This window comes from Alligator sinensis, unplaced genomic scaffold (assembly GCF_000455745.1).
Source record: "Alligator sinensis unplaced genomic scaffold, ASM45574v1 scaffold822_1, whole genome shotgun sequence".
Taxonomy (NCBI): Eukaryota; Metazoa; Chordata; order Crocodylia; family Alligatoridae; genus Alligator; species Alligator sinensis.
Window position 1 is genome coordinate 733335 of NW_005842638.1, and position 21087 is coordinate 754421.

At 45.0% G+C, this 21087-nt stretch overlaps 1 protein-coding gene and 2 long non-coding RNA genes across 7 annotated transcripts in view; 2 read left to right on the forward strand and 1 right to left on the reverse strand.

The window, feature by feature from the left end:
* Positions 1-4708, forward strand: part of LOC102380445 (pulmonary surfactant-associated protein A-like) — an 8204-nt gene extending 3496 nt beyond the window's left edge. Inside the window, exons 2-3 of the mRNA XM_025215253.1 lie at positions 2688-2765; positions 3950-4708. Of these exons, the coding sequence (XP_025071038.1) occupies positions 2688-2765; positions 3950-4326 (455 nt within the window). The 3' untranslated portion in view covers positions 4327-4708. The remainder of the gene's footprint in view (positions 1-2687; positions 2766-3949) is intronic.
* The window catches only part of LOC102378322, a 26319-nt gene extending 10393 nt beyond the window's left edge, over positions 1-15926 (reverse strand). The window contains exons 1-4 of one of the 3 annotated variants that reach the window (XR_003096197.1): positions 15728-15926; positions 14077-14146; positions 11777-11951; positions 4180-4274 (exon numbers count right to left, since the gene is read on the reverse strand). This is a non-coding gene — a long non-coding RNA (uncharacterized LOC102378322). Of the gene's footprint in view, positions 1-4138; positions 4275-11776; positions 11952-14076; positions 14147-15727 lie in introns of those variants that run through there. The other 2 variants (XR_324940.3, XR_003096196.1) reach the window with 2 other exon arrangements.
* Positions 15927-18874: 2948 nt separating this feature from the next.
* The window catches only part of LOC112551869, a 6390-nt gene continuing 4177 nt past the window's right edge, over positions 18875-21087 (forward strand). For all 3 annotated transcript variants that reach the window (XR_003096198.1, XR_003096199.1, XR_003096200.1), the window contains exon 1: positions 18875-18978. This is a non-coding gene — a long non-coding RNA (uncharacterized LOC112551869). The remainder of the gene's footprint in view (positions 18979-21087) is intronic.

Consider the following 21087-nt stretch of genomic DNA (forward strand, 5'->3'; position numbering starts at 1 on the left):
GGTGGGAAAGGGAAACAGGAGGAACCCCCTGCAGTCCTATCCCAGTCCCCCCCTTTGGCAGCACCTGGGGCTCATGCCCTGCTCACCCACCTCAAGTCACTTTTCAGAGCAGAATCATACTTCAGAAGAAAAAATTAATTTAATTGAGCTAAATGAAACTTTGTGAGTTGACAGGAGATAATTACATTTCTGCTAGCAGAACAACCCCAGTCAAAGGTGGACAGCAAGTGTGAAACCAATATCAACAGCACCAGTATTTGCCAGCTAAGCTAAGGGAGTTATGCTAATAGTTGGATGTAACAATAAGCTATCAAGGTTCTTTGGGAAAATCTGATATCTTTTTATTAGACCAACTCAAATAGTTGGAAAAAAATCTTCTTTGCAAGCTTTTGGGTATAAACACCTTTTGTCAGGCTGAGGAAACATCTGCAGTTGATGTGTGCTCTTCCTGGATGGAATGAATAGTAAAGAAGCCAGAGCCTGGTATCATGCAAGAAAGCCAGTCAGTGAAGATGTAAATTAAGCAGTCAGTGGGTGAGAGACAGGTTGGAAGGGAGGTGGGGAAGGGGAATGAATGTAGCTGGTACATAATGGAGAGGTACCTGGGGAGTTAGATGTTAGGTAGGTTATAATGCGTCATAAATGCAATGTCTATATTTAGTCCATGACTTTTGATATCCAGGAAGTTGATGAAGTGACGTTCATAGGCTTGTCTGTGAAAGGTGTTTTGTAAATTCCCTTTGAGGATTAGAACTGAGAGAACGAGTGGTTTTCTTGTGAGAAATCTGCCCCCACAGGTAATTGGGTATTCTTGTCTTTGATAGATTTCTGGTGTGCATTTATTCCGTTGCACAGTTGTTGTTTGGTCTCACCTACGTATTTTCCATCAGGGCATATTTATACCCAAAAGCTTGCAAAGAAGAATTTTTCTATTTGAGTTGGTCTAATAAAAGATGTCAGATTTCCCAAAGAACCTTGTTTGCTATGTCCTTAGACCAACACAGCTACAACCTGAACCCACGATAAGCTATTACATTCTAGCTAGACTAATTACTAGACAGAGTGACCCCATGTATTTTACAAGCCCATCATTTTTTACCTCACTCCACTAGACCTTTCTGGTCCAGCAAGCAAGGCACAAATGATATAGATCAGCAGAACAAAATCTTACCATATACTCTGAGCAGGGAACCCTTCCCAGTATCATCAGCCCTTTCAGGGGCTTGACTAACCAGTATGTGGGAGGTAGAATTAGAGGGGACAAGTACAGGAGTAACAGTGTACTAGTCCTCTTTACTTAACAGTCCTCACCCTTAATCTTTCTTTGCAGATTCCTGGGCCACTGATCAGCAAGGTATGCTCTATGGCCATATCATCTGTTGATGGTCCCAAGAGCCCTCTATAGCAGTGTTTCTCAACCTTTCAAGTAGCAAGTACCCCCTAACTTCTGAAAATTATAATAAGTACCCCAACACTCAATTTTCCAGGGGATTTTATATTTACAGACTAATGTGTGCCATATGTTGGAAGAAGGGCTGTGTATATAAGGCCAATATGACAGATATCTGATCTGATGTGGATAGGGTTGCCACCTTTTACACCAGGGGTGAACAACTCAAGTATGTACCTGGGCTAAAAGTGATGTTGGCCAAAGCTAGGAGGGCTGAACCCAGTGCCACACAAAGCACAGCACATCAAATTATTACTGGGGAATTTAAACCACTGTGCAATGTGTGGCGCACCAATATTTTTGCCATACTTTTGAGAGGAAAAGGGGGTGAGAGAGAGAGAGTGTTGGGGTACCAGTGTACCCCCCTGCCAGTCTTGCATACCCCCAGGGGTAAGCATACCACAGGTTGAGCAACTATGCTTTATAGAAATTATGTTTTTCTAGGTTTAATCCAGACTACAGCCATCACTGTATACACATGAATTTCTGTAGTCCAAATTAAAATTGGCTGTAGTCTGAATTAACTAATCCTCATTGAATGAGGATTAAAGTTAATGCAGACTTCAGCAGTCCAAATTAGGCAATTTAAACTGTATTAATTAACATGTATATACGGCATTACTTTTAGGAAAAAAAGTCGTTAGGAACTCAGATAAGCATTTCTTAGGAATGCAGATAAGCATTGCAAATATCAGTCCCCTCAAGGGAAACTCAGTTGGGTTTTTGCAACACAACAGAGGCTATCAGGCACAAAGTATCACCTTTACAAAGTCAAATGTGCCAACAATACCTCGCCATGACTGCGTATCGGTATCCTGACTAAGACCCCAGCCTTGCCCAAGCATGTGGGCTACTAGTCTGTGAAGAAGGGGGCAAACCCCCTTAATTGTCTCTTAACCCTTAATTCTAATTGAAATTTGATTGGAATTGTATGATGCAAATCAGTTAACATGGTTTAGAAAATGGTGACCATGTCTACAAACAGCCAGGAAGTTCTTACAGTGACAAACAGTATTACATTCACCAGGTAATCTTCAAGAATAGTATTTATTATCAACATATGAAAAGGCCCCTTATTTGAAACAGTGACATCAAATAATTTAACACAGACCATTAGATAAATGTATACCAAACACAAGAGTGTTTTAGCAAATTGCAATAAATTTGCCACTTAATCTGAGGAATAAAAATTCCAACTATTTAAATCAAATATCTTAAGAGTTATTTTTATCTATAGGGTTGCCACTGTCTCCTGACATTGAATTACAAAAAATGCTTCAGAGTTTGGAAGATCGAATTCTACAACTTGAAAGAGGTAATCTGTCTGCTTTTTCTTTCTCCCTGATTTAAATTTGGTTAATTACAAAATACTATATGAAAGAAAAAAGATCCTTGAAAACAGGCAGCGTTTTCTGACCATTTCTGCATTAGATTTGGCATTCTATTCCTGGGGAGGAGGGGGACAAAATACAAAAACCCCACATGGCTCTGAAGATGGGAGAGTAATAAATTTAATTCTTTCAGTGCAGTGATAATTATATTACCAAGCATATTCTACCAGCCACGGATGACTTACTAAGATGACAACAACTTTCTACACAGAAGTGTTTCAGGAGCAGCTTTCTTTATCAGAAAAGATGGGGGAGAGTGGATTGGGGCCCCCCTTGTGGTGGGAGAGCTCCAATCCCTCTCCCCACCCCCAGCGCAAGCTGAACAAACCCCAAACTGAGCTCCCTTCCCTTCTCTCCCTCCTATCCTGAAGAAAGCACCAGGGGCAGAGCTGGGCTTCATGAGCCCAGACCTGATCCTGGGCAGGCACTGGCAGGAGTTAATGAAGGCAATCTGCTTTGCACCATCTTCCTCTGAACCCTCAGGGTTCAATTTTTGCATGATCAGGCACTTTTAAAGCACCCTGCAGTCAGGTACTTCTGCCAGGGCACAGTTGTAGAGTGCTTTCAGGGGTCTGATCGTTGCGACAACATGTCACTTCTGTCAGTGCCCTGCAAATCCATTCGGAGAATCTGAAAAATAGGCTGTCACCTGCAAAGCTTATGCCTCTCTGAACAAATTAGTCTCAAAGATGCTACTCTTCCCTGCCTTTTACCTAATTTCAGACAAGCAAGACTAACTACACCTCTATAATCAATTGTCCTACCCTTCCATTGTCTTTATGCCTTAACAATTCCTCTCCTACCTTCTCCTTTCTTCTCAAGTTATATATTATCTTTATTCCACAGAGCCACAACCCTACATATTTTAACAGATCATTAAGATTCGCCCACCAGAGAATGGGATTTCAGTCAGGTGGGGGTGGGGGAGGGCACAAGAATAACATGGTGGCAAACCAAACAATGGGTAGGGCCTGTCCATCTTTGCTATAAGGTGTTCAATTATATTTGTATGAAGAAAGAGAGACAATTGGTGCCCCAGTGTAGCAGCAAAGGGAACAGTGTAAAATGATCCAGAAACAATTAACAGGATTTTCCCTTTACTTTACAGTCCTTATTTTGACTAAACAGATAACAGAATATGGAGGAAAACTTTTTGCTACCAATGGGAAATCAGAAGATTTTGAAACCATATTTCACACGTGTAAAAATGCTGGTGGCTTCATTGCATCTCCCAGGAATGAGGGGGAAAACAATGCCATTTTGGAGTTTGTGAAACAGTTTAACACATATGCATATATGGGAATAAAGGAGGGTCTACTTCCAGGTGAATTCCTTTACCTTGATAACACAAAGGTGTCTTATACAAATTGGTACTCAGGTGAGCCCTCTGGTAGAGGGACAACAACTTGTGTGGAGATGTACACTGATGGCACCTGGAATGACAAAAAATGCAATTACGATCGCCTGACTGTCTGTGAATTTTAATCCCTTCTCCTCCTTTTACTTTTGCATGGCTGATAACTCTTACAGTCCTGGAATTCTGTCTGTCACCCACAAACAGGAACCTGTTCTTTCTGCACTGTAGTTAGTGAATTTTGTGATGATTCTGCAGGAGAATATGAACATTAATAAAAGCATGAAGTATTAACTTCTTGATGTTAGCTTTTTCATGAAAAACTCTAAGAGGAGGATATTTGCACCCCCAACAATAAGTAATCCAGCACTTTCCTGGCCAATCTCTACTTCTTGCTCCCCCACCTGCTGAGAGACATCATAAAGCAGTGTCTCCTGCTGATCTGCTTTTTAACCTTTGCCAGCTTCAACTTGAAGGCAAGTAGAACTGAAGTTAAAATCAGTAGCTCTTCAGTCCTCCTCAGCCTGGAGGTGGGACAGCTCCAAGGGTTCTTCACACACAGCAGTCTCCATACCCCACACACACAGGCCTTTGGCAGCAGCAGAGGTATTTAATATGGCTGTGTGAAGCTTCAGTTCCTGATTCAATTTGGCGGAGATTCAGCCTTGAATCAGATGACCCTTGAAACAGATGACCCTTTAATCTTTCTAAATCAAATCAGAACCCTCCAAATTGATTTGGAAAGATTCAGAAAGATTTGGCGATTAAGACATAGACACAGCTTTAACTGTTTTTTCCACATACCTCTAGGTAGCAGGCAGCTTGTGAATGCTGCAATGCTGGAGAGCATGAAGTATCCCACAGAAGTGTGGGGGGCTCCCCAGCATGCTCAACAGCAGACCCAGACGTGAACCAGAAGCACTTCTGGTCCACATCCAGGTCTGCCGAACAGCATGCGGGGGGGCCACACGTGCCTCCCTGGCTCAGCAACTGGTCCCTCTGCAGCTGATTGCCAAGCCAGAGGGGCACAGGGGGCCCCCCTGCGTGCTCCCCGGTGGACCCAGAATTGGACCAGAATTATTTCTAGTCCACTTCCAGGTTCACCGCCGAGCACGTGGGGACCCCACCACACTCCTGTGGAATGGTCCATCCATCCCAGCATTGCAGCATTCATGAGCCACGCTGGTATCTTGAGGTATGTAGAAAGAACATTTAAAGCTGTGTCTATGTCAAAATCTGAATCAGCATTGAATCTTCACATTCAGATTCAGTCAAATCAAATCGGAGACAGTGATCCAAATCAATTAATCGAATCACTGTCCCCAATTCAGGCCAAATCTGAATCCAAATTGAATAGGGCCTGTTTCTCACACCCCTAAGTATTGAACCACTCCCCCATCCTAGATGAGTCTGGGGTGTGGGATGGAAAGAGCTCAAAGGGATTCGGGAGCTGCTGAGCCTGAAGTGTCTGGGTGGATTGCAAAACTTGGCACAGATGAGGAGGTTTTCAGAGATTTTATAGATTTCATAGACATTAGGGCTGGAAGGGACCTCGGAAGATCATCGAGTCCAGCCCCCCGCCCGAAGGGCAGGAAGTCAGCTGGGGTCATAGGATCCCAGCAAGATAAGCATCCAATTTACTCTTGAAGGTGCTCAATGTAGGTGCTTGAACCACCTCTGATGGCAGGCTATTCCAGACCTTGGGGGCTCGGACAGTAAAGAAATTCTTCGTATGTCCAACCTGAAATGGTCTTGCAGTAGTTCATAGCCGTTCAACCTCGTCATCCATTGGGGCACTCTGGTGAACAAACATTCCCCCAGACACTGGTGGTCACCCCTGATAAATGTATAGGTGGCCATCAGATCACCCTTGAGCCTGTGCTTTTCCAGGCTAAAGAGCCCCATAGCTCTCAGCCTGTCATCGTAAGGCCTGTTTTCCTGACATCTGATCATGTGCGTGGCTCTTCTCTGGACTCTCTCAAGCTTCTCCACATCCTTTTTCGATTGTGGGGCCCAAAACTGGACGCAGTACTCCAGCTGCGGCCTCACCAAGGCCAAGTACAAGGGGAAAATGACGTCCCGGGATTTGCTTGAGAAGCATCTGTGGATGTGTAGCTTCAACAGCACTGAATGGACTGTGGGATTGCCCCCAGAGTGTTTTTAAGGATGGGTGTACCTTTTCAGGCTTTTCAGTTCTGATCATAATACAAGGAGTGGCAGCCTTTAAGGAAATTCAATCTCAGGTCATGATGCTTGAGGACAGCCCTGGATAGCAGCAGAAAGGTTGCTGCACACTGTTAAAACCCAAGTTTCCCCACTCACTCTGCTCAGCTCTGCTCCTTAAATTGAGTTTTGTCAATTCCCAATAAATTTCCCAAAAATATTAAAGCAACATGAGAAAGAATAGAAATGCCTGAAACACAAAGCTGGTCAGGTGATCCATTCCTAATTTAAACCAACTCCCATAGTTGCATGTAGGCAGCAGTGAAAGGGAAAAGGAATACACCATGATGGTGAGGGAGCAATCTTAGAATGAAGTTACACATCACATTTAGACCATGCTAGACACATAATACATGAGCATCCATGCATGAAAGTTTGTTAACACATGCAAAGTACCCTTTAAGCATCTCAGAGTTACACTACTTTGGGCAAGGATTATCTTTGAGCCATACTACCCAGATGGTGTTACGGTAACATCAGTCTGCTGCACTAAAGTAAAACAACCCATTTGCAGTCCTCTCAGGATGTTTTATTCTCAGGTCCACTCCCTGGCCCCCAATCCCATCCCCCACCCCCACACACAACTCCTGCTCTGTGGGCATACTTTCCACCCTCCTGAACTCTACTACCCACGGTGCAACCCTGGGCTACATGGCACCTCATACCTCACAGTTGGCCACTTGCTCATGTGAACAGCCATCCATCAGCTACCTACATTAACTGGAGCCAGAGAATGAACCAGAGATTTTTCCCCCTTGTACCCTATCAGGTAGCCCTTAAACTGGACTTGTGATAAGGTGCTGGACCTCATCGTAAGCTAGAGTGAAGAAAGAACCATTGCCACCATCAGCAAGAGCACAACAGATCCAGGCAGTGTACAAGTGGATCATAGCTCAAATGGTGGCTCAGGTGTACCAGTAAGACTGGCTGTAGATCTGTTCCGAAATCAAGTCCCTGAAGTCCCAGTACATTCAGGGCAGGGATAGCAACAAGGTCTCAGGTCCCCTTCTTCACAGGGCTGATGAAGATCCTTGAGATAGACCATGCCATTATTCCCTGCCACATCATGTACTGCACACTCATGGGCCAAGCTCTGTGCAACAACAACAATAAAGGCAGCAACAGTGACAGAGTTACCCCCCTGAAGCCATCTGCTACTGAAATAGTTATGGAGGAGCATGAAGGTAGATGCACTTTGGACTTATTCCCAAGCCAGTCTATAACCTTGACCCGAACGATTGAACCCTGGCCAAAAGTCAGAACCAGGATGATGCAGGAGATGAGGGGAAGTTTGGATATTACCTTCATTGAGCACATAGACCATCAACTGTTGGTGAGTCTCAGTGATTCCAGGGGAAAAGAGGAGGAGGAAAGAGTAACTAGTGAGCTGTTCAGGGGCTCAGGGACATAAGGTTGTCTCATGGCTTGGGAATGACTTGGAACTCTGGGGATCCCTAAGGACATGGGGAAAAGTGGCTTATGGCCTGGGGTGCTCTGAGATAGGTGTGGTGAAGTGAAATTCCTAGAGCTGGTAGAGTTGTCCCTTCAGGTTCTCAACCGGCCCAGAGTTGTGAACCTTGTATTTATGGAGCAAGATTTAGATTTATAGACCCATGAGCCAAATGCAAAATGAAGGCCTTGTAATCCCTTTCCATGGCAGCAGAAACCCCATATTGAGTCTTACTAGCCCCCTTTTTTCCCCACGGGGCTCACCTCTGGCCTCTGCTTGAGCCCCTGTGCAGAAGGGTGGTGGTCCTCCTACTGCTTGCATCTGCCCTCTCATCTGGCATTTTGGTTTGCTCTTTTTGCCATTCCCCCTTTTCTGCATCATGTTCCTTATTTCTATTTTATTTTCTCCCCTTTTGTTCACCTTTCATTCTCATCCCCTTGCCAGTGTGATGAATCCCAACACAGAAGTAGGCACCTCAATACACCCTCAGGTTTTATGAATCTAGAGAGGAGGTATATTCTCCAGTACTCAATCCCTACTTGCTCATTGAAAAATCAGCAAGTTGCAGAAAGAGAGAGTACTTCAGCATGTTAGATTTGCCACAGGTAATACCAGTTTCAGGACTGGGCAGTTCTGCCAACCTAGGGATTTTGTCCCTAGATTAATCCAGGAGTTGGTAACACTGGTGTCCTTTAGTATGGGGGGTGGGTGTCCCTGTGTGGATAAGTTGTGATCAGAGTTGGGTATGTCATTGTGAGAACACCTTCCAAAGCAGTTCTTTTCTCATGGTCGTACAAGAGTGACTGATGGAGCATTATCTACTGAAATATATAAGATTCTGCCTGACACTCATTTGCAAGTTAAAAGAGAGTATCCATTCCAGAAAGTCAGCAGCTCTATCACCCACTTTCCCTATAACTAACACTGTGTAGTATCTGCTCCACATGTTTTCAAAGAGTATATAGTCTGCACCGAGTAACATCAATACCTCTTTTGTCAAATATTTCTAGCTGTCTCTTAGATAAATTAGGAAATTTCACCACATCATTCAGATCCAAATTCCCTTCTCATTTTTGCATCTTTAATCACTGGAGGAAAGGCAGGTAAACAATAAACTCTACTAGTATATCTAGGGCAGAGTGAATGGCCACCTGTTGAGGGAACCAACCATGAGGGAGCAGCAGGATCCCCACTGCCACGAGTCTTTGCCATGGCTGGGGAAGGTCTATGCTGCCTGTGCCCAGCCACAGGAGCCAGGCAGTGAAGCATAGTGTGCAGCAGTGTATCTGCAAGGTTGTAAGCAGAATAGTGCTCCCTTCCCTCAACTCCTGGGAATTTTTGCCAGAATGGGCATAGCACTGTCCCCATTATGTATACATGGGTGTTTGGGAGGGGGTGGTAGAACTCTACCACAAGAGAGTTGAGCTGACACTACTGGTGATGAGCATCAGCAGTAGCTACAGCAGCCAGGGCAGGTAAGACTTCCCTTCCCCACCCCCATGCCGCTACATCCCCCCACCCTGTGTACCATGGTTGGCATTACCTGCACTGCCCTCTCACCTCCCCCCCCCACCACCCCTGCCCACCCCAGACATTCAGTAGGCTCCCTACTCCACTGAACTTGACTAAACAAATGGTTTCAGGACTGGGTTCCCTGAGACTTCCTGAGTTTAAATACTGCACTCCACCGTAATTTCTGCTGAAACAATTATTTATTCACAGAGTAGAGGAATAATACTCACTCTAGGAATGCCAGAATACATTTTCATATAAAAAAGCAATTTTTTAAGACTCATTTCCTTCTATTGAGAAATCCAGTACTTTACACTTGGTTACCTAAGCCATCAACAGGGGTATAGAGGCAAAATAGTCTCAGAGGAAATAACCTGGACAAAAAGAGAATCCTTTTACTATCCTGCAGTATCTGCAAATGTATCAGTACTCTCTGAATGGAAGTAGGTATGAGTGAAATAACAGTAGAAAAGCCATGAAATTTTGGGGAGAGTTGCATCTTAAGCATTGAAGGAAAGACAACTAAACAGTAAAGCTTGTAAATAAGAGAGAAATTCTGGAAGTGCAGCATCAGAACTTTAAAAAAAAAAAAATGAATCACTTTTTATTTTGGAGTGCTCATTACTGTTCTGTTAGTTGTGAACTAAGTGGATATTACTGGAAAAAAAGGATGACATTTGCCTTTAGGGCTCACTTTTCTTACTCTTCACAAATTTCTTGCTGCTTTCTTGTTTAAAGATGAAAGAAAGAATGCACGGGAGACGGAAGCAATTGAAACTTAAAGAGCAATCTTTTTGTAGGATGATAGAGATCCGTCAAATGCAAAATATTGGAGGACTGGCAGTAAGGATTATTTGTTCCTATTCCTGTTTCTGGGATGGGAGGTCATGTAAGTTACTGTTTAGAACCAGAGGTGCGCTTGGATCCCATTGCTGACTCAGTAGGAGAGGATGGGCATTACCAATACTGGTGGTCTCTGTTCCAAGTGATGTTTAAGGTACTCTTACCTATTAGTTACCACAGAAGACTGGCATTCAGGTCTCTCATTTCTGTTTTATTCCTTTTTATTATGAGCTGAATTCATAATTGGTGGGGGGGTGCAGAGAAGAGATGGGAAAAGCAAAAACTCATACAATTGATCAAACAGTTCTGGTAAATAGTTTAGAGCCAACATGTAAAAGTGTTCATAGCATAAAAAGGACTTTTCTGGGAACATGCAGGATGAGGCAAGTGCACAAAGAACTAGTACTAAAAGCTCAGTGATATACCACATAGTTAATGACATAATAGTAATTGCACTGTCTGATGGGACATGGAAGTCTGTTGCCTGAAGACTAGGGTAACTGTGGTGCAGCTTCAAAGCAAAAAGAACTAGTTGTGTTCCCACTGATGTTAATGACCAAGTTCCCCTGATTTCTGCCCTGCCTGTCCCCCACTTACTTGAGTTTTCCACTAAATAAATCTATACAGATTGACTGATGTTGCTCTAACTTTAACTTTTTCTCTCTTTAACTGAGGACTGTTAATGGAGGCCTATTCACTTCGAGGATTTGTTCCAAAGGCTGAGAAGTTTGTCAACTGGTGGTCATGGCAGTTTGTTGTTCATTTCAGTCATACACAACTTACATTTAATTTTCCTTCTTGATTGTTTCAAATTAGTCTCAGATTACAATCAAGCTGATTTAGCACGGTATCATTTTCAGTACATCAGGCAGAGATTTAGCCAGGTGATGAATTCCCTTATTATCAATCTCAAAAAGTGCCCCTAGGCATCTTAACCCATGGTATACAAGAGCACCTCGTATCTCAGGCATAATGATGATATGGCAGATACCATATTTACATGCAACTCTCAATTGCTCCACATTTATTAACTGTGAAGCAATCAGGCAACTACTTGAAAGCAATGTATTAAATTTGTGGTATCTTAATTTATTTATTTCATTTGGAATTTAAGGGAGAGCCATGTAAAGGGAAAGGCTTCAACTGGCCATTAGGCCTGTGTGAAGTGACTTTTATTCACTTTGGATTTGGCCAATTCAGGGGACAGTAATTCACTTCCCTGATTCGAATCACTGTCTCGATTCGATTAGGCCGAATCTGATTTGGAGATTCGGCTGTTGCCAAATCTCCAAATCAGCCAGGTCAGGCCCAATTCCCTGCCCCTCTCCCAGCCTGGGAATGGCTGCCCGGCTCTTTAGAAAAAAAAGCCCCAACTCACTGGGTGCTTCTGGGGAGACAATCCCCGCTGGCCCCCACTGCCCAACACTGTGTGTGGGGCTCTGCATGAGCCCCCTGACCTCCCCCCTCACTCCTCCTGTTCCCCCATGGGTGCCCCGCCCAAGTCAGCTCCGGCCCTTTAAGAAAAAAAACCCACAAAAAACCCCCAGACTCACCACTCCTGAATTCTGATTGATTTTTTTGCTAAACTGTGGTCTTAGCAATGAATGTCCTTTAATCTTTCATAACCTTGGTGCTGGGTATGTCACTGACGATGGCATCAAATTCAGACTTCTTAAACAGTCCTGAAGAAAAAAATGCAGACATGCCCATTCACTTAATGTTCTATTCCTGGCAGAGATGGAGGAAGTGGCCCCACCAAAGAAAGGGAGACAAAGGTACAACGTTATAATCTTTTACCAACACTTAAATTTATTACATTACACTCAGTCCATTTAGGGTTATCTTCTTATACCTCCTGCCTTCCCTCTGTGTTTTTTCTGTCTTATTGAAACTGAAATGTACTACTCTTTTTCTAGTTCATTAGCTTCAGTTAACAAGTGGTATGCACTTGTATACCATGCCCATTGCATCCTGCAAAAAACCTTCTGAATCTTACTTTATCCTCCTGTTGGAGAAAACTGAAAGCTGCTCAACTGAGGCACTGTCTTACTAAACTTCAAAAGACTCTTTACAAATGAAGGGACATCCTTTCATGGAGCAACTTGCATGATCAGGGTCTAAAACAGCACTGTACATATATTGTCATGGCGGGGTCCTGTAGGAGGGCCGTGATCTCCTTAAGGCCCCCTCTTCCGTGCCAAGTCAGCCCAAGGGCACCCTCTAATTCTCGCCCGCCAGTCTTTGATGTTTAAGTAAAGTTGAGAGGCTGCCTCACGTCTCCTTGGGCACGATTAGTTGGGACCTCTGTCCCCATGTTTTCCTGGGCCCACCGGGGGTCTCCCTGTATGATGGGTGCTTCCCGGGCACCCTAGCCTTATGGGCTATGCGTGGCTCCAACCACCCCTGATACCACGCCCCAAGCCTCGCAGATGGGATAGACGTTGGTCTGTCTCTATAGATACACCACCCATCTCTCGGGCCTCCTTTGTACACTCGCCCACTCTCTGGGGCCTCCTGTGCCCACTATGGACCTCCTCAATCAAACCGCCCAGTTCTAGGGCTCTATGCAGCCGCACCGGGCCTTCTCAGTCTATCTGCCCTCTCTCGGGGCGCTCCTCTAATGCTGCCCCTCTCCCGGGGCTCTCGGCACCTACTCTGGGCCGTCTCTGTAACATTGCCCCACTCCTGGGGCTCTCTGTACCAGCGCCTCTTTCCTGGGGACCTCTCTATAACGCCGCCCCTCTCCTGGGGACTTCTGTGCCCCCTCTGGGACTCCTCGGCTATGCCACCTGACTCCCGGGCCCACCGCACTGCTACCCCCTTTCTCCAGGGCTCACCGCACCACTACCCCCTCTCATCGGGGTTTACCACAGTACTTTGCCCTTTCCGGGGTTTACCACAGTATTCTGCCTTCCACAGGGGCTCGCCATGTCCTCCCTGGGGCTTCTCAGTATAACAGCCCCCTCTCGGGGCTGTCCAGTAAGCTGTCCCCTTCTCTGGGGCTTTCTGTGCCCGTACTAGGGCTTCTCAAAAGTGCCCCCCCTCTAGGGCTTGCTGTGCCCACGCTGGGCTTCCTAGTAATACTGCCCCCTCTCTGGGGCTTGCTGTGCCCACGCTGGGCTTCCTCAGATGCCCCTCTCTGGGGCTGGGATCTACGCACCCCTTAAGCTACACCCTAACTGGCGCTGGGGCCCCCACGCCGCTGTGGGTCCCTATGAGGATACTGCGCCCTCACTGGTGCCGGGGTTCTCACACCACTGGGGGTTCCCCCTGAGGCCTCCTCCAACCCCTTATAGATTCACCCTAGCCACCGGTGTAATACAGCGACAAAATACAACCACAAGCCACTAGGCTACAACATAACTATAAGCCGCCTGGCTATAACCACATTGCTCCAACATCTTAGAGCTGCCTTCTGTTATCTGGCTTACACAGTACCTGCGGTTCTCTGCTTCTCACATCCCTACTCTAAGAGCTCCTGCCTCTCTGGCTGCTCTCCCTGGCCTCAGCCCTGGGCTTTATAAGAGCCAGGCTCTGCCTCCTACAGGCAGCTGACCGCTGCCAGGTGTGGGTCATTTGCTCCCTCCAGTTGCCCTGGCAACCCGCAGGTGAGCTCGTTATGTCCTGCCAGGGCTCTCTCCCTGGCAGTTTCCACTACCTAGGAGCAGAGCACTGAGGTGCTTTGCGACATATATATTAGTCATGTAGTTATATTTGGTTGGAATAAAAACATTGACTAACAATTTTCAAATCTTTACACAAAGTAGAGATGAAACAGGCATTAGTCTAATTTATAGATCCCACTGCACCATCGTTTCATAAAGTTTATTATTCAGTGATTTGTTCAGTTTACCTTTCAAGATCAGAAGTAGAGCTGGTCTGACTTTTTTCCATTTTTTGGTGGCAAATGCAGTTTCTATATTCTGCAAACACAGGAAAATTTAATTTTAGCTGATGAGTTTTTTGGCGGGTTCTCTTTTCCTTTTTAATATTCTATTGGGGAAATAAATAGGGTTGGCAAGCCAGTCAATTGGCTGATAAAATATTGTCAGTTGACTGCATATGTTTAACCAAAGATTATAGCAATTTTACCAAAAACCCTATATTTTTGTTGTAGTTTTCTTGACAGAAATATGATTTTTTTTTTTTTTTTACACATTTCTTAATGGAAAATATGTGTTTTTTCTGTGTATTATTTGGACCTATTGGCAATTTTTTTACAGTTTTTGACTGATATTTGACCGGTCAAATACCCAACCTTTGAAATAGGAACTAATGGTTCCATTTTTTTATGACCAAACTGAAATATTTTTAAATGTAGACTTGATTTGTCTTGACATGTATTTTATGTGATCATTTGCTTTTGTCCTAATCTATAATACATAGGTATGCATTTATAATCCACATAATCATAATAATTGACATTTATCTCTATTTCTTAGTTGTAAAGCTATGAATATACTTCTTTAGAGAGAGAATTGTATCGATGCTCAGCATTCATGTGCTCCATACCAAGGCATGGCTGGTACAAAATGTCTCTGGCCATGTTTATACTGCTTCCCTGGCACTAGAAAATAAGCCCCATCCCTTCACTCTCACATGTATAAGCCAGGGTTGTTACTGTATTTCTGGTGATACAGAAATGGAGCCTTGGGGTCTTTATAGCCTGTCTGACCAACCCAGCCCAGACTTCAAATACTGAATATTTCCCACATTAACTTATTTGTTCAAGTCAAAAGAAAGGAAAATAACACATAATAGTGTAAATTTCAGTAAGAAGTAAATGTAGGAAACCATGGTAAATCATCAAGCAGAAAAGAAGCTAAATTTATCACACAAAATATTTGCTGTAAAATATTTCCTTAGCGTAAGAAATTCTAGCTTTATCCCAACTATGCAGTTGGAGTTGGCCCAATAAAAGATATAACCCACATGAATCCTTGCCTAACATAGGGATCTAATACAGCCCTGAAACACCCGCCTCAAATGAAAGTGAATGGTATTTTAGTGTGAGTTGTAGATTTGTATGGGTGAAAGTTAAGCTATGCCCACAAAATAAATCACCATCTCTTGTTTTAATATGAACTGGTTAATTTCCTTTATTTCTCACCCACCTTGACTTTGATGGAATAAGATACAGAAATAAACACAGTCCTGAGAGATGAGGAAGATATCATGTCTGCAGTTCATCAAAAATAACTCTTCTGCACAACTATTAGGTCTCTCTTAGATAAATAACATCTTATATATATTTAGTTCCCTCTCTCTTTGAGAACTCTCAATTTCTTGGTTGCTTGCCCTGTTCTCCTCCTCACGGGTCCCAAGCAAATAGCAATCCTAGGTCACCTTGTATTTACTACTGATATCAAAATTGTGGGGTTCTCTTCCCTTTGTTAGTTTTCATCCACTCTCATTCCTTTCTCTTAATTTTAAGTCTCTGGAATGTTACTCGATGTCTTCAGGTATCAGACTCACCAACCCAAAGTCCACCTTTGTTAACTCACTTCATCCCAGGTAAGTTTCTCTCCTGGACCCTTCTTATATTCCCTTTTCTCTTTCATGTAGTTTCTCCCTGTTTCTTCTGGGTTGCTTTCTTCTCTTTTTCCAGCTAAATCTGGGTTACTTCCCTTTTAAATCCTTCCAGCCATCTGCTGTCTCTTTCACAACCAGCACTCTCTCCCCTCTCCCTTCCCACCTGCTGCTCTCTTTGTTTTTGTTTTCATCTGGGTCTCTCTCTCCCCTATTTGGGTAGCACCGCCCCTTTTCTCCTGGGACTCCATGCTAAGGAAAGTTTTCTGCTTTCCTTCACTCCCCCGAAGTTCTGTGATGGGGCAGACTTGGTGCCCTGTCACAGCCTGCATTGTTATTTTCACTTTTACAATATATTTTAAAGGCCTTTGAACTCAAAGGGATGCCAATCTGACACCCTCTTCTTTGCTCATTTTCTTATATACAGCTGCTGACCGTGTTCTGTCACTGAATCTTCAATTGTGCAAAACTGCCAACCCCAGCATGTCAAAAATCAAGGGACAAACTCTTAAAAATCAAGAGATTTGGTATGTAAATTATGAGATGCTCCTTTTTAAATCCCCCTCCTCCCAGCTGCTCAAGCATGCACCCTGAGCAGCCCCCCTCCTCCCAGTTCTGGCCCTGGGCTTGATGCTGACCTGGTGGGGCTCCATGCACTCCACCATGGCTGGGCCCTACCCAGGCTCTGCTCTCACCCAGGCTCCTGGGAACTTTGCGGCTGGTTCTGACCAGAAGAAAAAATCCTGAGATTTGAGAGCTTTATCATGAGATCATGAGTCAGACTTAATTTTACTTAGAAATCACGACTCTCATGATAAGTTCATGAGAGTTAGCATACTGTTGCTGGTTTGAAGCTGTGCACACTGATATCAGTCATCAAATAGCTGTCCCTGCACACAAGCACTGAACAAGAGGGTGAGAACAGTCTTGAAAGATATTTACATGGCTGTCTTTTTATCAAAAGTTAGGAGAAGGATTAAGAGGCCTACAGGGTTACCCTGGAAAAGCAGGACCTCCAGGATTAAAAGGACACCAAGAAACAAAATGTGAGAAAGAGCAAAAATGGGAAAATGCAAGTAAGAAACCAAGTCTCTCATGCTCCTGTTTTCTGGTCTATACCTGTTTTCATATATTGTATGAGGAAATACTGGGAGGGGCTTGTGGTAATTTTCAGTACTCTTGTTTCATTGTTCTGAGGAGACTGTGGAGAGCAAGAATGATAATAAACCTAAGGCTCTCTGTTGTATTGTAGAACTGCAGAAAAACAAAGTGGCAGTTAGAATATAACTGATATTTTGCCTTTTGTTGTTTTTCTTAACATTTTTGCTTTACTTTTGAGCCCGCTGGCCCATTTTTTCTTTACTTCTGTGAAGTGTGTCCCCCTGGCATATTAATTGATGCATAGTACATCCATACCATATACACAGGATAGATCCAGAATGGACCAGGGTGGTGGTCCTAAAGGATTCAAAACCCAGAGAGTTACTATAGGCAAGGATATAATCCTAGTTCTGCAATATTTTTTATTTGGTAGAAATGCACTTAAAATACCTTCCAACTGAAATCCCCAAAGTCTAGGAATTTCTCATACAGTGATGAATGTTTTGTTGGGGACAGTAAAGTTGATCTGGTGTTCACTGACAGATAGGGCATGCTTAGCAATGATAGAATTATTGTGGACATGGTGGTATCCATTTGAAAATGATCTGAATTACAGAGATCTTTAAATTACACGGTCAGTAGGGCTGTGCAGAGCTGCAGTCCCTGATTTGATCTGGTAGAAATTCGGCCTGATTCAGTGGCTGAATCTCTGAATCTGAATTGAATCAGAGGACTCTTTAATCTCTCCGAATTGAATTGGAACCCTCCGAATCAATTTGGAGAGATTCAGAAAGATTTAGAGATTTGGACATAGACACAGTGTGCCCATCTCCGTTTGATAACACAATCCCGTGCTGCCTTTGCCCGGGCAACTGGGCTTACCAGCCTGGGACTCTCATGTAGACCCCAGAGGACTCCTCAATGACTCTCAGGGTGGCCCCCAAACTCGCTTGCCATGACTTCGGATGGTTCTTCAGTGGAGGGGGTCCCCTCGGAGGATGCCTCCAGAGTTGTCATGGGTCCCGGCAGATGCCTCTGAGGCTCCAACCTCCCCTACACCCCGGCCATGCACCACCCAATGAGACGGGCCTCAGGATCTTTTCGACTGGCCCCTTTGGATGTCTTCCCCGGTTCCCTCATCCTGCTTTGCAGGCCGGTGCCTTGGACTCTAGCCAAAGCCGGAGGGCCTGGTGATGCTTGTTCTTCGACACTATCCCTCTCGATGCCCCACGCGTTCCACAGTGGACATTGTTAGTTGTCGCCGCATTCTCGCATGGTCTCCCGTCTCTGAGTGGTGTCTCTAATCCCCCCGTGCCTAGTATAGTGTGCCAAGCTCCCTGCTCTAGACCAGGACCGAACTAAAATCTAACTACGAAAGGAAAGCATGAGCTAATCGCTCACCCCCAGAGAAGCCTTACACCACGGGAGCCCCGGTGTAACAAAAACCAAAAGAAACTATGACAAAAAGGAACACGACAAGCGAGAGACAAAAGAAAAAGCAAAGTAAAGAGAGGCACCGACGAGGGGGGAGCCCTGTGCCCCCTTCACTCCTAGGCTGGCGCATCCCTTGGGCTGGGGTTCATGCCTTCGCCCTGGCTGGGGTCTCTCTGATCCCCTCTGGGATCTGCCTCTTTCCTAAACTGTGGCACCTGCCATTGCCCTGCCAGCTTGCCTGATCCCCGTTGGTCTTTCCCGGCATGGGGATTTCCCCCAATGCCTACGGGTGATGCTGATGCTGGCTTCGCTACCAGCTCCTTTGATCTTCACCGGTCTTCCCCGGCATGAAGATCCTCCACGGCTCCCTCTTCCGCCACTGCTGCCGACCTCCCTGCCGGCTCATTTGATCTTCGCCAGTCTTCCCCAGCATGAAGATCCTCCACGGCTCTTTCTGCTGCCACCACAGCTGTTGGAGGCGGAGGCTGGGCGTGCCCCACACAGCAGTTCCCCACCACTCCTCCTACCCTCCCCATGCCCCCGCTTGCATTTACGGGGCCAGTTTTTATCTTTGCCAGGTGATGTCTCTTCCTGATGTCACCCGGCTCCAGCTGGAGATAAGCGCAGCTGATAAACCGCGTGGGCGGTTTTCTCTGGTGCGCCTCCTCACTACCCTGGACTCCTGCAGCAGGTAGGTTTTTTTCTATTCTTACTTCCCCCTGGGGTCTGCCTCTGATTGAGGCTTCCCCTTTGGTCAGCCCTGCATCCCTGGGACACACAGCTTTACATTTTTTTCTACATACCTCTAAGTAGCTGGGGCTCATGAATGCTGCAATGCTGGGGTGCATGGAGTGTCCCACAGAAGCATGGGGGACTCCCCAGCATGCTCAGCAGCAGACCCAGAAGTGGACCAGAAGCAGTTCAGGTCCACTTCCAGGTCAACCGGGGAGCATGCTGGGGGGCCCTAATGCTCTCCCAGCTCAGTGACTGGTGCCTCCTGGATCTGGGGGGGCACCTGGGGTCCCCCCATGGCTGATCGCCCCACTGGGGAGGTGTGGGGGCTCCCCCACTGCACTCCCTGGCAGACCCAGAAGTGGACTGTAAGTATTTCCAGTCCACTTCCAGGTTCACCACTGAGCAGGCATCAAAAGCCACACCTGCTACTTCAAGGTATGTAGAAAAAACTTTTAAAGCTGTGTCTATATCCAAATCACTGATTCTCTGAATCAGCATCGAATCTTCAGATTCAGATTTAGATTTGTATCCAAATTGAATCAGGGACAGTGATCCAAATCAACAAATCAAATCACTGTCCCTGATTTGGGCCAAAGCTGAATTGAATAGGGCCCACTTCGCACACCTGTAATAGTCAGTTAAACAAGTTATGGTACACTGTCATTTTCTAACAACTTTAGGGACTGGCATCCCCTGCTTTACAGGTCACATAGTAGCTCACTGCATTGCAGCAGGGCCAGCCAAAACCAGTGGTTGTATGATAATTTGAAAATGATTTATTAGATAAATCCTCAACTATTTTTCTTAGCATCTGTTGCTCTTCAGAGGAAAGTAATTGATTTGGAGAACTATATCCATGCTCTTGAAGTTGACCTTAACCAGCACAGAACTGGTGATATAACACGATTGCATTTTTTCTAGGGGGAGTAAATGCTGAAAATGCTAGCCTAGGTTGAAATAAATACTGTGCCGTCTTCTGCACAGTACAGCACATGTGCCTCTTAGGAAATCATTTTTCATTCTAGCCTGCCTCAACTGCATAGAATCTTCATAGTTCTTTGCAGTACTCCCTTGGGCCTAACTCTTTAATTTATTTATTTATAAGGAGGATCAAGATTCACTAATGCTAATGTGCATAGCCTAACTCTGTTGAATCAGAGAGCCTCTCAGGAAGGTACACACATAGACACAACTTCCTCTGTGAGAAGCATGAATACCTAATAGGAGGCTGTTCAGGACTATTTCTAGCAATGGAACCTTAAAGACAGCCACCCCATTTTCTTCTCCAAAGGAGCGGAGATCTATGGGGAGATAACCTAGGGCTTGATTTCCCCAGAGTAGCAGAGACATTGAAGGAAATGCCATTCTGATTCATTCAACCTTTATTTTTTTTTAAATCCCTATTTAGATTATTATGTTTTGTGTTATATAATATCCATGGGATTTTATGAAACAGGCACACTTGTATAATGCTAGGGTAGGTCTTCAGCAGGCTTCAGCTCTATGCATGATGTAGTCATTCAAGTTGGTGGGAAAATAGGGGGAAGAATCAAAAAAGTTTTGCCAAATTTCTTTTCTTTGTTAAGAAAGAAAAAAAATGACTAGCTCTTTGAGGCCTGAGCAGAGCTAGGATTCCATGTAACTGGGACAGTAAGGGGGAAACAAATGCTTTAAAATGCTTGTAAGTAGGAACCTACCTAACTCGTGGTGCGAGAAGGCGATTTTCTCAGCTTGGTCATGGCCCAAAGAGCCAGTTTTGTGGTCATTTTGTGGTGGGCCACATCCTTCAGTGCTGATTGGTGGAGAATCCCCAGGGGGAGGAGGGACAAGGGAGCAGCTATTACCTTGACTGATGACTGCCCTTCATGTGGCCCCACCCCTTGGTGCTGATTGGTGGAGAGATACATGGGGGCAGCTGTCACCATGGCTGCTGCCCTTAATGCTGCCCTGCCAGCCAGCACCTTCCCCCCCAGGTAGGTTGCAAGACCGGACCACAGTGGCAGCAAGGACAACTGGCTGCCACTGGGATGCCAGCATTTTATTTCTATTATTTTTTTTTTTTTTT